We start from the raw sequence: 15269 nt of genomic DNA on the forward strand, positions 1-15269 counted from the left end.
CATTTCCATTACAGCTGAATTCCTGAAACTTACTTGACTAGTATTTATAGTTTGGGGCACTTTTATACTTTCTGATGGAATCAGGTAGAAAACCTTTTGGTTCCTGTACCAGGTACCTCTGTACGCGGATCGCATAATCATGCTTTGGCATGAACTCTTGTGTTGGAATTTTTATGACAGGTAGAGAACATTCCAGAAAGGAAATACAGGGTGTGGAAGAGGTTTAGTCTAGAAATTATTTCTTGGTGTTAGGAAATTAGATGGAATGTCCCTAGTTCTACGAGAGATTTACAACTGATCTTGCCTCTCTATTTTTGCTTTTAATTCTTCAGTGTAGATTAAAACAGCACTTGCATCTACTGAATTTTGTGAGGTTTTGCATTAGGAGTTTGATATCTTCCAGAAGTGCTTTGAATTGGACCCAGTCTAAGAATTGGGATCTCACAGAAAGATTTCACAGTTGAATGATAGATTTCTTGTCACCACCATCTCCCGGCCCTCTTCCCTTGCACCTTGGTAGGATTCTGTCCATGTATTTTTTGCTTTTGAATAATAATGGTTGCCTACAGAAAATACTACTCTCTACAAAAGTTTTCATGTAGTTAATGCATTCAAAGTAAAAAAAGAAATGAGAGGGATAACCAATGAACATGAATTTGATCTTTCTCCCCACTAGACCAGACATCTAACCTTGTGGGTGAGAAGGAGCTGATCGTCCCCAGGCCGGAAGACACACCTGCCTGTGAAACAGACATCAATCTGGAGGTATCCTTTGCTGAGCAAGCATTCAATCAGGAGAACTCCAAGGATAAGATCCAGAAGAGCAAAGGCGACGATACTTCATTACTTGTACGTAGTGTGTTGCATGGGTATCACTAACAGAAGAAACTAATTTTTATCGCCTTTTTTTTTTTTGAAAATTTAGAGCCTGTAGAAATGTTGAAAGGATAGTTAACAAGCACCATGTGGTTTTCACAGACAGATTTAACAGTTGTTAACACTTTATAACCTTGGCTTTCTCTTTTTCATCTATCTGTATGTATGCTGTACTATAATACACTCACTTTTTTTTTTTTTTAACTTATCAAGGGCATACAAAACAAAGCACAGTTACAGTAGTTAAGAAATGGAGTATTACCAGGTTCTAGTCCCGGTCGGGGCACCGGATTCTGTCCCAGTTGCCCCTCTTCCAGACCAGCTCTCTGCTGTGGCCAGGGAGTGCAGTGGAGGATGGCCCAAGTGCTTGGGCCCTGCACCCCATGGGAGACCAGGAGAAGTACCTGGCTCCTGCCATCGGATCAGCGCGGTGCGCCGGCCCCAGCGCGCTGGCCGCAGCGGCCATTGGAGGGTGAACCAACGGCAAAGGAAGACCTTTCTTTCTGTCTCTCTCTCTCTCACTGTCCACTCTGCCTGTCAAAAAAAATAAATAAATAAAAAAGTGATAATTCCATGTGCTTTGTAGTGTTAAAATTTCCAAAGGTGTCACATAATTATCTTTGGTGGCTTCTCTCTTCCCCACTCTCATTTGGGATTCAAACAAGGGGAACATGCTACATGGGTTTTTCATATCCTTTTGGTTTCCTTAAATCTAGGTTGGTCCTCTGGCTTTCCTTTTCTTTTATATATATATAAAATTACATTTTTAAAATAAAAATTTTTAGAGTGCAAGTGAGTGCTCCCCTTTGCTGGTTCCCTTCACAAATGCCTGTAGTGACCTTCAGCTTTTGCCAAACCTAGGAGCCAGGACTCAATTCCAGGTCTCCCAGGAGGGAGGCAGGAACCTGGTCAATTGCGTCATCAGCCACCACCACCTCACAGGGTCTGTATTAGGAAAAAGCTGGAGTTAGGAGTGGCAGCATGTATTGAAAACAGGTTCTCTGATGCTGTGTGCAGTGTCTTAACCACAAGGTCAGAGTCCAAAGCGGTTTGCTGATTTTGTCTGATTGTTTCCTTATGACTGGGTTCAAGTTAAATATTTTTGGGCTGAATTGCTGCATAAATGATGATTATGTTTTTAATTGTGTCATTGGAAGAAGTTCACGGGGGCTCAGGTGGTCCCTTTTCTGGTGATGGAAGTTTGATCACCCACTTGGCTAAGATGTTCACCAGAACTCCCTTCTAAAGATCCATCTTCTAAGTGTAGTTAATCATAATTTGTGGTCCTTGGGATGGGTGAATATAAACCCATTACCCAATATTTTTGCTTTCTATTTTTTAAATCTTACCTGAGTCATTAAATTGATCTTTGAGAAATGGTGATTTTTTCCATTCTATTATTGCTGCTATGTTTATTGGTTGGCTGTCTTCTGTAACAATTGCTTTTCCTCCCTTTTCTGTTTTTTGTTTCATCTCTACAGACTGATGGCTTCCTTTTTTATTCTGTGTTTATAAATCATTATCGCTTTTCTTTGATGTTAGGGTTTATACACATTTGGTCATCAGTCTCCCCATCAAGGGTTGGTTCCTGGGCCATTTATCCATGACCTCATCAGTCTGTTACTTCTTTGCTTTCTAGCACAAGATGTTCCAGGCTCCCCTGCTGATTTTCTGCTCTCAGAATTGAAAGCATCCATGTCTTCAGGAACTGCTGGTTCCTTGGAAGTAACAAATTATATTTAGAATCTAAGCTCTGTATTCTGAGTGTTCTCTTTGCTACTGAAAGTCTTACACTTTTTAAAAGAACTTTTATTTTAAAGAATTCCATGCATCTAAGGAATAATAGAATGAGCCCCCAAATACTTAGCACATCCACACTGATCATTAACCCATGGCCGGTCCTAACCTGTCTATATCCCCATTCAGTTTGCTACTCTGTGTTATTTTGAAACACATCTCTGAATTATATATTATCATCCATAAATATTTATATTGGGAAAAGATAACAGGAGGCTTTGAAACATATGTCTATGCTGCCATGCTTGTACCTTAAGAAATGCTACCAGTTTTTCATGTCAAATATCCAGTGTTCAACTTTCCAATTGTAGGAGAGATTTCATGAGTTTTTTTTTTTTTAACACAGTTTGAGTCAGGATCCAATTAAGATCCACATATAAGAATTTATTGATGTGTCTTTTAGATTGTTTTCATTGCTCTCCAACCCCCCCACCCCCCCACTTCTTTCTTCCTCCCCACCTGCTACTATTGCTCTACCTTCTTCCTTTGTCTCGCTGTGGTGTGTTGGGAACTTCTGTTTCCTATAAACTGGTTGACTCTACATGTAGCAGATTCTGGTTCTGTTTTTTGTAAAAAAGTACTTCAGAGACCAGTCTGTGACCGTGTGTTCCCTATCGGGAGACACATCAAGTACCTGATTGCTTCCCTTTTTTTGTTGAAATTAGCAGTTGCTGCTCATCAGTACCTGGATCCATTAATTTATTAATAGCTAAAGAATTGCAGTGTTCAAACATAGTCTTCTCTTTTTTCATTTAGTAATTTATATATGTCTTTAAGAAAAGCTTTCTCAGAATGCTTACTTTTCTCCATTTATACTAGTTTTAAATATATTTTAGTTTCTAGCATTTTTATCAATAACAAATTAATGTTTGTGTACACTTGGTAAAAATGGCTTCTTTTTATTTTTAAGTTTATTTGTTATACAAGTTTCTTGTATTTCATATACAGATTTAGGAACATGGTGGTACTTCCCCCCAACACTCCAACTCTTCCTCCTCCTCCCTCTCAGGTTCCCACTCTTAATTTTTACAAAGTCTATTTTCAGTTTACTTAATGATCATGTAGTTAACCCTACACTAAGTAAAAGAGTTCAACAGATAGTATGAAGAAAAAAAAAAAAAACACCACTGTTCTTCAACAGAAGAGACCAGGGCTGTAATCATGAATTCTCAAAAAATAGCTTCTGAACACATGGATTTATACATATTTAACGTAACCTTAGCCAAAATTTCCCACATTTGCCTGATATATTTTCTGCTCCAGATCTAAAATTGTCTATTTCTGCAAGAAAGTAGAAAAATACTTTTGTGTTGCTGGGATACTAACAGTGTTCATTTCTGAGTTGGTCATTAATTTCATACCTGTTCTGGGGACAGAAGTACATCTATTTCTTTTTTTTCTTTTCATGGTTAGAACTGTGACTCTTAGGAAATCTGGATGGGTACACTTAAGATATCACAAAATTATTTGTTTGACTTATCCTCCATTAATGCACAATTCTCTCAGAATAACAATGCTAACACCATCATCAACAATATGATTACTTGTATTAGCAAGTGGTTTAAACTTGTTTTGTTTCATGTCCTTGGTGGAATATCCTTACAGAGATTTTGTACAGTAAAAATTACCATGCTTCAGGTGGATTATTCTCTGTATGATTAAACTACCAACTACATACATGGTTGAGTTCATTTCCCTCATTTTATTTTCATTTTTCAGCAATTGCTTTTCTTGACATTTGTAAGTTTCCAAAATATTTATATGATCCAAAAGTCAAATATAACAGTAGGATATATTTAAAGTTTAGTTTTATCCTATAAAATCCATATGGTTCATCCTCTGGGTAGCCTCCATATACACCTTTTTCCCCCATGTTAATTTTCTTTGTTTTTTGAGTTAGCAGTGTACTCTGGATATCATCCTATAAACATATTTCTCACTCCTTTTTATTTTTTTAATGTTTATTTTCATCTTACTTGAAAAGCAGAGCAGAGGGAGAAATTGCAAGAGAGACCTTCTATCCTCTTGTTCACTTTCCAAATGCCCACAACAGCCAGGGCTGGGTCTCCCAGGTACAGTCAGAAGCCCAAGCACTTGAGTCGTCCTTTGCTGTCTCCCAGGATGCATTAGCAGGAATGCTGCATGGGAAGTGCACAGTGGCCTGGAAACTAGCATTCTGATATCAGATGTGGGTGCTCCAAGTGAAGATTTAATTCACTGCACCACACAACACCAAGCCCCAAGCCTCTCATTCCTTTTTTAGATAACTGTATTGTGTGGTGAGGCTGTGTCATGATTTATTTAATCATTCCCCCAGTGATGGGCATTTGGGTTGTTTCCAGGCTTTTTCATATATTTTTTAAGGATCTGTTTTTATACCTAGTGGAGGAAGTGAAAAGTCTGCAAAACTTGGCCCGCGATGATGATCCACATTCCCAGACTGTCCATATATATATACATATATATATGATTTATTATTTGAAAGGCAGAGTTAGAGAGAGGTGGGTTGCAATGGCTGGAGATGGGCAGGACTAAAGCCAGGAGTTTCTTCTGGGACTTTGACATGTGTGTCAGGGCCTAAGCAGTTAGGCCATCTTCCACTGCTTTTCCCAGGCACATTAATTAGCTGGGAGCTGGATGAGAAGTGGAGTAAGGGCCTGTGCTGTGATGTACTGAGTTAAGCTGATATGGGTGTTGGTGTGCATCCTGTGTGCCCCACTTCTGATCCAGGTTCCTACTAATGCACCTGGTAAAGCAGTGGAAGATGGCCCAAGTTTCTGTGTTGCTACACCCATGTAGAAGACCCGGATGAAGCGCCTCGCTCCTGGCTCCTGGCTTTGGCCTGGCCCAGCCCTTCCAAAATGCGTCCATCTGGGAAGTGAACCAGATAATGGAAGATTCTTTCTCTCTGTGTCTCTCCCTCTTTCTGTCTCTAATTCTGCCTTTCAAATACATAAAATAAATGTTAAAAAAAAAAAAAAAAAAGGTGGAGTAGCCAGGACAGGAACTGTTGCCCATATGGGAAGCTGGTGTTGCAGGTGGCCACTTAACCCACTGGGCCACAATGCCAGCCCCTCCTGGACAGTCCTTAAGAAAACTGTTTTCAAAGTGACATCTTCATCTCTGTAGATGGCAAGTTTTCAATGGACATAGGCAATGGAATCTAAACAAAATGCAAACTTGCTTGATTTTTAAGTTTGTAATTTAAACAATGGGATAAAATACATTTAATCGTCACTTCAGATGTTTCAAAAGAGCCCTTCCTCTCCTGTTTCGTTCTGTTTAACAAGCTGATTTGGGCAGATCCGCCTTTCTGATGAAGTTCATGCCATGCCCCTGCTCAAAATGAACTCTTCATTTCTGTCCCTGTGTTCTGTATTTGCCAAGGAAACCTCAACAAATCCTTCAGAAGGTAACTCAATAGCTAAGTCTTTCCTGATGGCAAACTTAAATTATATAAAATGCATGCACTCACCTTTTTAAAATTATCAGGTAGATGTTTTCCCTAATCATCCCATGTATTTGTGTGTGCATATCTACATCTGTCATCTCTACAACCATTTATTAAAATCCCATGTGTTCTAGAAAACACGGACATGTTGTCAACATTCCGCAAGTCCTCAGTGTGGTTGACTGTGAATATTTATGTGCGCCACTCTGAGTCAGGTGTCTCAGCAGATAAAAACCTGAAGTTGCATTTTTTTGCTTTCCTGCTTCTGTAAATAAACAGAGCCCTGTGTCATACGTTGACTCTCTTAACTTCCCTTTTTGTAAGCACTGATCAGTATTTGTTAATTCTTTATGATCTCTTAGAGTCGATTCAAATTTCTCTTCTTAAGTTTAGAGTTTAGGGGCCGGCACTGTGGCATAGCGGGAAAGGCCACCGCCTGCGGCACCAGCATCCCCTATGGGCGCGATTCCAGTCCCAGCTGCTCCACTTTCCTGCTAATGGTTGGGGAGAGCAGCAGAGAATGACTCAAGTGCTTAGGTCCCTGCCACCCACGGGGGAGACCCAAACGAACCTCCTGACTCCTGGCTTCTGCCCGGCCCAGCTCTGGCCATTACAGCCATTTGGGGAATGAACCAGCAGATGGAAGATCTCTGTCTGTCTCTCTCACCCTCTTCCTTTCCTTCTCTGTAACTCTGACTTTCAAATAGATAAATAAATCTTCAAAAAAAAATTGGAGATTGAATTTTATCACCTTTACTATATTTTAGTTTGAGAATTTAACAGCCTACATATTATGTGTACATATCTCAGAAATTTTGCTTTGTAATTTACTTATCAAATGATCTCTAAATAATTTGAGGTTAAATTATTGTCCTTATTTTTTGTATAAATGAGAGGACATGGCACGCCAGGACGTGTCTTCAGTGATTGAGCTTTTGAAGCTTTTCTATTGCTTTCCAAATTGGAGCTGGAGTGATTTGATCAGCAAAGCGGAGTTGATGATTGCTGATAAGGTGCCTCAGGGGCCTGGGGTAGCTCAACTGGCAAAATAGAGTCGCAGTCAGGGAGTGCTACCAAGTAATGTAGCACAGGGCAACCAATGACCTTACAGTTTTTTGAAAAATTTTATTTCATTCTTTCCTTTAAACTCATTTTTTCAAAGCATGAAGAATATTTCTCTTGTGAAATTCTACTGCCTTCTCTTAGCCAAAGAACCGAACCATCCAGTCGATTAACTAAACAAAAACGACAGGAAACTTCATAAATATTTAAAGCTGCTGCTATGAATTAAACATTGGGGTAAAGAACTAACTCCTTCATTAAGCACAATGTTGGAATAAATAAATAAATAAGCTCATGACATATACTGCTAGGTAAATCAAATGTTTGAACTAATAGTATTTCAGGTTTCTCTAAACATTTACCTTGGGAAGTGCTTTAAATAATTGTGTTACATGTGTTGGCTTATTAGACCAAAAGCAACTGATGCTGATGAAACATGTAGGATTTCTTTTTTAAAAAAATATGTAAGTGGTTGGTATATATGGTTGGTTCAGCCCTTCAGAAAGCGAAGCCTTTAGCAAAAATGTAGGGCAAAGCATGAGAAACATGTGACTAGTTTTGTGTGATTTTAAAATTGAGCATTGGGGCAGAAGTTTGGCGATGTGGTGAAGATCACACTTGGGACCCTTGCGCTCCCTGTCGGAGTGCCCGGGTTTTGATCCAGGCTCTTCTGTCCACTGCAGCTTCCTGTGTGTACTCTGGGAAGCAGCAGATGATGGTTCAAATCCCGCCTCCCATGAAAGGGACTCGGATTGAGTTCTAGGGTCCTGGCTTCCTCCTGGGCTCAGCCCTGGCTGTTGTAGGTTTTGGGAGAGTGAACTTGTAGATTGGAGAGCTCTCTCCGAAAAAGAGTATTTTTAAAAAGAATCAGTTGCAGGCTGGTGGTATGGCATAGCGGGAAAAGCCGCCGCCTGTGTCACTGGCATCCCATATGGACGCCAGTTTGTGTCCTGGCTGCTCCACTTCCAATCCGGCTCCCTGCTAATGTGCCTCGGAAAGCAGCAGAAGTTGGCCCAAATGTTTGGGCCTCTGCCACCCATGTGGGAGACCCAGAAGAAGCTCCTGGCTTCAGCCTCGCCCAACGCTGGCAGTTGCAGCCAGCTGGGGAGGAAACCAGCAGGTGGAAGATCTCTCTCTGTCTCTCCCTTTCTCTAACTCTGTCTTTCACATAAATCAATCTTTAAAAAAAGAAGAAAACGAGTCAGTTAATCTCAGTACAAATCTCAGAAAATCACGGGAATGTTAAGCCGGGAGCCCCGCAATGAGGATTGAGGGTGAGGCTCTGCTTTTCTCCCTGTAGGCTGTGTGTCTGCCTCGTCAGTGGACCGTGACGGAGCATCTGAAGTGTGCCAGGCTTATGATCCGGCAAGGCTACAGAGGTCATTAAGATGTGGCTCCTTTCCTTGCAGAGCTAAATCACCACCCACAGACCTAGATTTCTCTCTGCCTCCTGTGGTGGATGGGGCCAACAGAGTACAGAGTAGTAACCCTGTTTAGAACTTAGGAGATCTGAGTTTGTTTCTCTGTGATGCCACTGGCTATGTGCCCCCTTCAAACCCTCTACTGAGCTTCAGTTTCCCCACTTAGAAATGCCCTGCTAATTCTTCCCCTGTTGGGCATTTTGCAAAATAACGTGAATACAGAATAGTGTGAAGCCATTTCTCAAATATGAGTATCATCCTGATGATTATTTTTCTGACCTTGCCATAAAATTTAGGAGAAAAAGATAACCATGGAGTGTTGAAATTATTTTCAAAGCTATGTGAAAAAATATAGTAATAATGTTGGACCTTTTCTGAGTATATCCAGTGTGCCACTTGAGCCTCTGTACAATCTTATTAGGTAGGTTCAGTTGTCATTCCCACTTTACAGACAAAGAAGCTGAGGCACACAGGGTGTTTTTAGTCACCAAAGGTGACATAGCAAGTAAGTGATGGAGACGAGATTTGCTACCTGCAGTCTGGCTGCACATTCACAAATAACCTGTGCACACTGCTCCCTGAAAGCCACGCACACCATTGCTGGAGATCCACTCAGATCCCATCTTCAGTGATGTCTGTTACTGTTTTATTTAATGTTCTCTAAGGGAAAAAAATGTATCGCACAAAGTTAAGAAAGACATCCTTTTTTGTCTCTGAGTAGACTTGAAGGCTTTCCCTTGGAGTTGAATTTGCTTGAAAGGAATTAGCTGCTCAATTACCACAAGCTGTAGGGTTTAGGAATTGCTCTAGGGGATCAGCTCTCAAAGATTTTGGCCTCACAACCCTTATGCACTTTTAAAAAGTAGTGAGGATGTCAAAAAGCTATTGTTGTATGGGCTATATCTGTAGATATGCACCATATCAGAAACTAAAATTCAGAAACTGAAGAACTATTAATTTATTGCGAGTAACTATGTTATAATTAACATAAAAGATACCTTTTTGAACATGGAAAATAGTCATATTTTCTAAAACAAAATAAGTATACCATGGTTTTAAATTTACCAACTGTGTAAAGTCTAGCTTTAGTAGAAGTCAGCTACATTATTATATAAACTTCTGCATTCAGTCTATTTCAGCAATCGTTGTTTACTTCCAGAAAATTCCAAAACATGTGCATGAGAAAAGGAAAATGGAGGAGGCAAAGTACTGGTTTATTACTAATTTTTAAAAATAGTTCTGACCTCTGACTTCTTAAAAGAGTATTGGAGACCCTGGATGGTTCCTAGACTTGCTTTAAGACATATGTGTGTCTCTTGAACTACTGTTTTGGTAATGATCCCATGCAAAAATCAACAAGGCAAACAGAATAAATGGGATTCTGTTGAATATCCTTGGCAATTAAATTAGGAAATCAAGGGTAAACCCAAAAGATATAATCTTGATGACAAGGTTTTTTTTATCAAACTACTACAGAATGAGCATTATTTTGGTAGTTAAATACAGTGGGACTGAAATTTGCATTAAATATTCTAGAGAAATTTGTATTTTTACCTCTTGTGTTTTCCGGTGTTTATCGTGAATAGAAGTTGACTGGGTTGTAGATGGTATTCAAATAAGACGCAAAAAATCCAATGTACTATTTACTGACCTGATCATGTGTAGTGTCTCCATGTTTCAACGTATTAACCAGGAAGTAACAGCAACCACATCAGAGTACCTGGGGGGAAAGCTAGGTATTTCTGTCTCAAAACAGCCCTCTGAAAAGGTACCCTCTACCTTCCTCACTACCCTTCGTTCCTCCCTAGCCTCTCTGCCCATTTTACCAAAAGAAAGGTTCAGCAATCGCTGGGAGTCATAGAGCTAATAAATAGCTAGATGACTGGGATTTTTTTTCTTTCTTTTTTTTTTTTAAAGATCTATTTTATTTACTTGAAAGGCGAAGTTATACAGAGGTAGAGGGGGAGAAGGAGGGAGGGAGAGAGAGGGTCTTCCATCCACTGATTCACTCCCCTAACGGCCAGAGCTGTGCTGATCTGAAGTCAGGAGCCAGGAGCATCTTCTGGGTCTTCCACACAGGTGCAGGGGCCCAAGCACTTGGGCCATCTTGCACTGGTTTCCCAGGCCATAGCAGAGATTTGGATGAGAAGTGGAGCAGCTGGGACTCGAACTGGCACCCACATGGAATGCCGGTGCTGCAGGCAGAGGCTTAGCCCACTATGCCACAGTACCAGCCCCAACTGTGGGATTTCAAACCCAGTATCCCCACTGTCCCTGTTCCTCCATGCGCCACAGCCTCTCTGTACCAGTCTGAGTTGGTACATAATGTATGTAAAGGGTACCTGGTACATCCTAAGCACATACGCGTGGTCCCTTTTCCTTTTTCCCTTCCTTCTTTTTATCTTTGTATCGTGTCATGTTCCTCCTCCCTTTCCACTTCTTCTCCTCCCTCATGGTATGTGCCTGACTTCCCAACTTCTTTGATTCTTGAAGGCCCCTTAACTAGCAGTCATTTTTTGCATTGCGCTCACTGTCTCTTTGTCCTCTCAACCAGGGCCTCAGTGCTCCTGGTGCCTGGTCTGGTTCCATTCTTTGTCAGACTTGCCTCTGGACCTCCCCACAGCTTCAGAGATCATTGTCATGATAGGATCGCTCTTCATTCCGACTGTAGAAATTCTACCATGAATTGTCATTTATACTGTGTGTAATTTCTTTGTAATGTTACAAATTTTCTTCTTGCATAACAAATGGATTTAGATGCTATACACTTCTACATGACTGGTATTTATTTTAGAATTACAGATTGCCAAAAGATAAAACAGGGACCACAAGGATTGGTGACCTTGCACCCCAGGATATGAAGAAAGTTTGCCATTTAGCGCTAATTGAGCTGACTGCCCTCTATGATGTATTGGGTATTGAATTGAAGCAACAAAAAGCTGTGAAGATGAAAACAAAAGGTAATCTTGAAATGAAAAACATATTTGCTTCTAAAATAGTAAGAGCAGATTTGATTTCCTAGTGGTATTCTTGGAGGGCAGGGGAACACCTAGAAAATAATATGATATTTGAACATACCTGAAGTTTAGATTCTGAAACATTGTCCTAAAAAATTTATAACTTGATAAAAATATACAGTGTCCTAGAATATAAAAAATGACAACCAAGTATAATTCATATAAAAAGGAAATTCAGAATCGAGAATCTTAACTCTTATGCTCTCTCCTTTGAAAACTATCCACAGTCATGCCTCAGTGCCATTGAGGAATTTGTTCCAGAACATTCCCTCTCCCACAACCCTCACAGATACCAAAATCCATACATTGTTAATTGCATTATACGAGATGTGAGGAATAAGCAAATAACATAAGCACCTGTATGCTTTGAGTTATATCTAAATATTTATAATTCCTAATATAAATACTATGTGGGTAGTTGTTATACTGTATTGTTTAGGGAACAACAGGAAAAAAAGTATGTTCTGTACAGATTCAATTTTCTCCCCATTTTCCATCTGTGGTTGGTTGAATCTGCAAATGATGCAACCCATGGATACTGAGGGATGACTGTATCTTAAAAGATGTATTTCATATACACATTTATTTCTAAAATCAGCTCTTGAACAAATGGCTCTAGGATGGTTGATCCTGAATGATGGCTTTTGCTTATTCATTAGGTAAGAAATGTGTAGGATAGTTACCAGTCTGTGCCTTTTTTCATTTACATTATGTTTTGAACTATTATATAAAAACATCCTTTCCTCTAGAAACTAATGTCATTGTGACACATAATGCCACTAGATTATATTCATCATGATTACATGTAATATTTCTTTTGTAAGTAACTTGCTTTACATCAACAGAATTTGTCTTTTATAACGTGATAAAGAGCAGACACCTCTTCATTTTTTTTTTTTTTCCTTTAAGATTTTATTGGTTTGGAAACCCAGATAGTTCTCTACTGACAGAGATTTGCTGTTTCTGAATCTCTGCACTCTTGGTTCATCTTAAAGGTAACTCCTAAAGAGACACCAAGGGTGAGGATTATTGAGTTGCTATGGTAACATTAGCAAAGACAAGTTTTCACCTGATGCTAAGTCTGAGAGACAATTTCTCTGTAGGACTGAAGTGTGCCTTCGCTTCATGGCATCTTGTCATGCTGGACCTCATCCTATGCTCAGCTCCTTTGAGTATTTTACTATAAAACCTCATGGGTGAATTTCCGATTTTAATTGTCCTTCGGATTTTCCATAAGTATATTACAGGGAATGAAGAATTCAGGTACCTGTTTAGAAGCTTATCACAAAGCTTTCATAGACATACCGTAGATAAGTGATTTAAATAGCTGTGACTTAGTGCCCGAGATTTTTTAAGTGGCTTAGAACATTTTATTTTTAAATTGCATTCTAGCAGAGAAATATTAGGTTGTTCTTATTAAGTTGATCACTGTTAGTGGGATAGAATCTATTTTTGTTTTTTAAATGTATGTCTCATCCAAGATATTTCTCTTAAACACTTAGCATTTCTGGGGAATACATCTTCTTTGAATCCTCAGACTTCAAAGTTATTTACCAGGGTGCTGACAGTCTTGAATGACAATTCAATTCAGTGTCATTGTCCAATGTCCCTCATCGTACACAGGGTAATCCCTTTTCTGTGTTTTATTTCCTCAGATGATTGTGTCATAAAAGAAACACTCATCACTTTTGTGCTAATTATCTGTTTAGTGTGAGGGATGGGGTAGAGGTGCTGGGTGGAAGCTACACTCATGCCAGACACAAGTCACAGGGTTATAATTTAGAAAAATTATAAATATTACCTGTCATCTCTTCTGGAGCTATTCTCAAATGTATGAACCTAGAAACTTTTTAACACAATTTATCTACTGTATTTTCCAGAAAGAAACATTTGTAGAACAATATACTGTTGACTAATTTCTCAAAAAGCCAATATTTTTTTTTCTGTATTGTAGGATGTTGCATGTGAATTTGATATGGAATAGATAAATGATATTGCTTTTTGGTCAAAAACTTTACATTAGAAAATTATTTGCATATTTTGTACATTCTCATAGCACTCTGTTTCTATTATGAAGCAGGTAGCATTTTTCTAGTTTTCTTCTCCTGCTAGACTGCTCTAAGGCAGAGCCAGAATTTTTCCATTGGCCTGTGTGTATCTAATGGTTAGTTGGTGTCATCCACCTAGAAGACACTCACTAGACAGTTGTCTGACAACTTATGTTTAACATTTTTGTATTAATATTTTATAGATTGATTAAAATGAATTCTGTTTTCTTGTTTCAGATTCTGGTCTTTTTGGTGTTCCATTGACAGTATTGTTAGAACAGGATCAGAGGAAAGTTCCAGGAACTCGAGTACCCTTGATCTTTCAAAAAGTAAGTCAGCCTGAACTGGTCAGTGTAGGGAGAGTACACTTGAGCTAATAGTGGTTTTTGCAATCATATAATTATAATATAGTTTTCCAATTGCTATGCTCTTGTGTTTTGTACTGTGATTTTCTATTCATGAAGCACATTTATTTCAAATGCTCATGATTTTTATTTCATGGTGATGCTTTCTGTGTTATTACTCTAACTGTGATTACCTGGAATCATTTTCCTGTCTTATATTAGCTGGCTTTGTATAATTGCGATTTCAATTCTATAATACACAGGGAGTGGGAACTGCTTATAAATTTCTAGGGAATTGAATCTTCATGAATATTTCATGCCTGTATGTATTTCCCAGGCTTTCCTATTTACAGTGAGGATGTCCAATTTAATTTACCAGTGCCTACTTCCAAAGTAGGCAAAGAAACTGTAAAGTAGAATTAGAAGATGACTGCTAAACTATCAAGTCACTTGTGTAGTCAACACTCAATTATTCATAAGGGGATTATCTGTAGCAATAAAAAAAATTTCAGCCCAACCTCTGAGCCATCGTCATTCAGAAACACAGATTACATTTGGAAAAAGTTAGGGAGGGCATAGTGAGGAAGGCAGGTCACGTCACTTATGGACCACCCAAGCTGTAGATTCGTTGCAATCTCCCATGCATATCACAATTTCTGAAATTTCTGGAGATAGTGAAGATTGCTTTGTCATTGATTGACTCAGCAAGCACATCTAATACTAAGGCTTGATGTGCTTTGCACCAATTCTTCGTCTGTTCCAAACCAGTCATTAGCCTGTCTTACCTGCTAAGCTTTGGGGCCTCTCTTCCTCATGTTCACCATTTTATCCCAACCCTGTATCTCCCGATGTCTCCGGAATAACTTTGCTCTACACAGTTTATCCTGGTCGTTAGCCTCTGCCCGCCACTGTCTGTAAAACTTTGGTAGTTGTACTTGTGACTAACTGAAAGAGACTAAGAATTTGAGGCTGCATGTTCAAATTCTTCTAATTTCAATAAAATGTCTGAGTTGCTATAACACAGAGAGCTATAACAGAGCAGGGATCTCAGGGCACTCTCCCAAGGTATATTAGACTAGGTTCTCCCAAGAAACAGAAGCAAGAGTTCATATGAGTGTGGAGATGGAGAGATGGAGAAATTTATTTTACAGAATTGGCTCATGCTTTTGAGGGGCCTGGCAAGTCTGAAATATGGAGACCACACTGGCTGGCTAGAAACTCAGATGAGATAACGCTACAGCCTTGAGGTAGGA

The 15269-nt window shown here is 39.3% G+C and overlaps 1 protein-coding gene across 4 annotated transcripts in view; it reads left to right on the forward strand.

Annotated features, from left to right (window-relative positions):
• ARHGAP18 (Rho GTPase activating protein 18) overlaps positions 1-15269 on the forward strand; it is a 189855-nt gene that overhangs the window by 135269 nt on the left and 39317 nt on the right. For all 4 annotated transcript variants that reach the window (XM_070073608.1, XM_002714727.5, XM_070073610.1 and 1 more), the window contains exons 5-7: positions 677-849; positions 11402-11567; positions 13910-14001. In XM_070073608.1, coding sequence (XP_069929709.1) covers positions 677-849; positions 11402-11567; positions 13910-14001 — 431 coding nt within the window. The remainder of the gene's footprint in view (positions 1-676; positions 850-11401; positions 11568-13909; positions 14002-15269) is intronic.

Source organism: Oryctolagus cuniculus, chromosome 5 (assembly GCF_964237555.1).
Source record: "Oryctolagus cuniculus chromosome 5, mOryCun1.1, whole genome shotgun sequence".
Classification (NCBI taxonomy): domain Eukaryota; kingdom Metazoa; phylum Chordata; class Mammalia; order Lagomorpha; family Leporidae; genus Oryctolagus; species Oryctolagus cuniculus.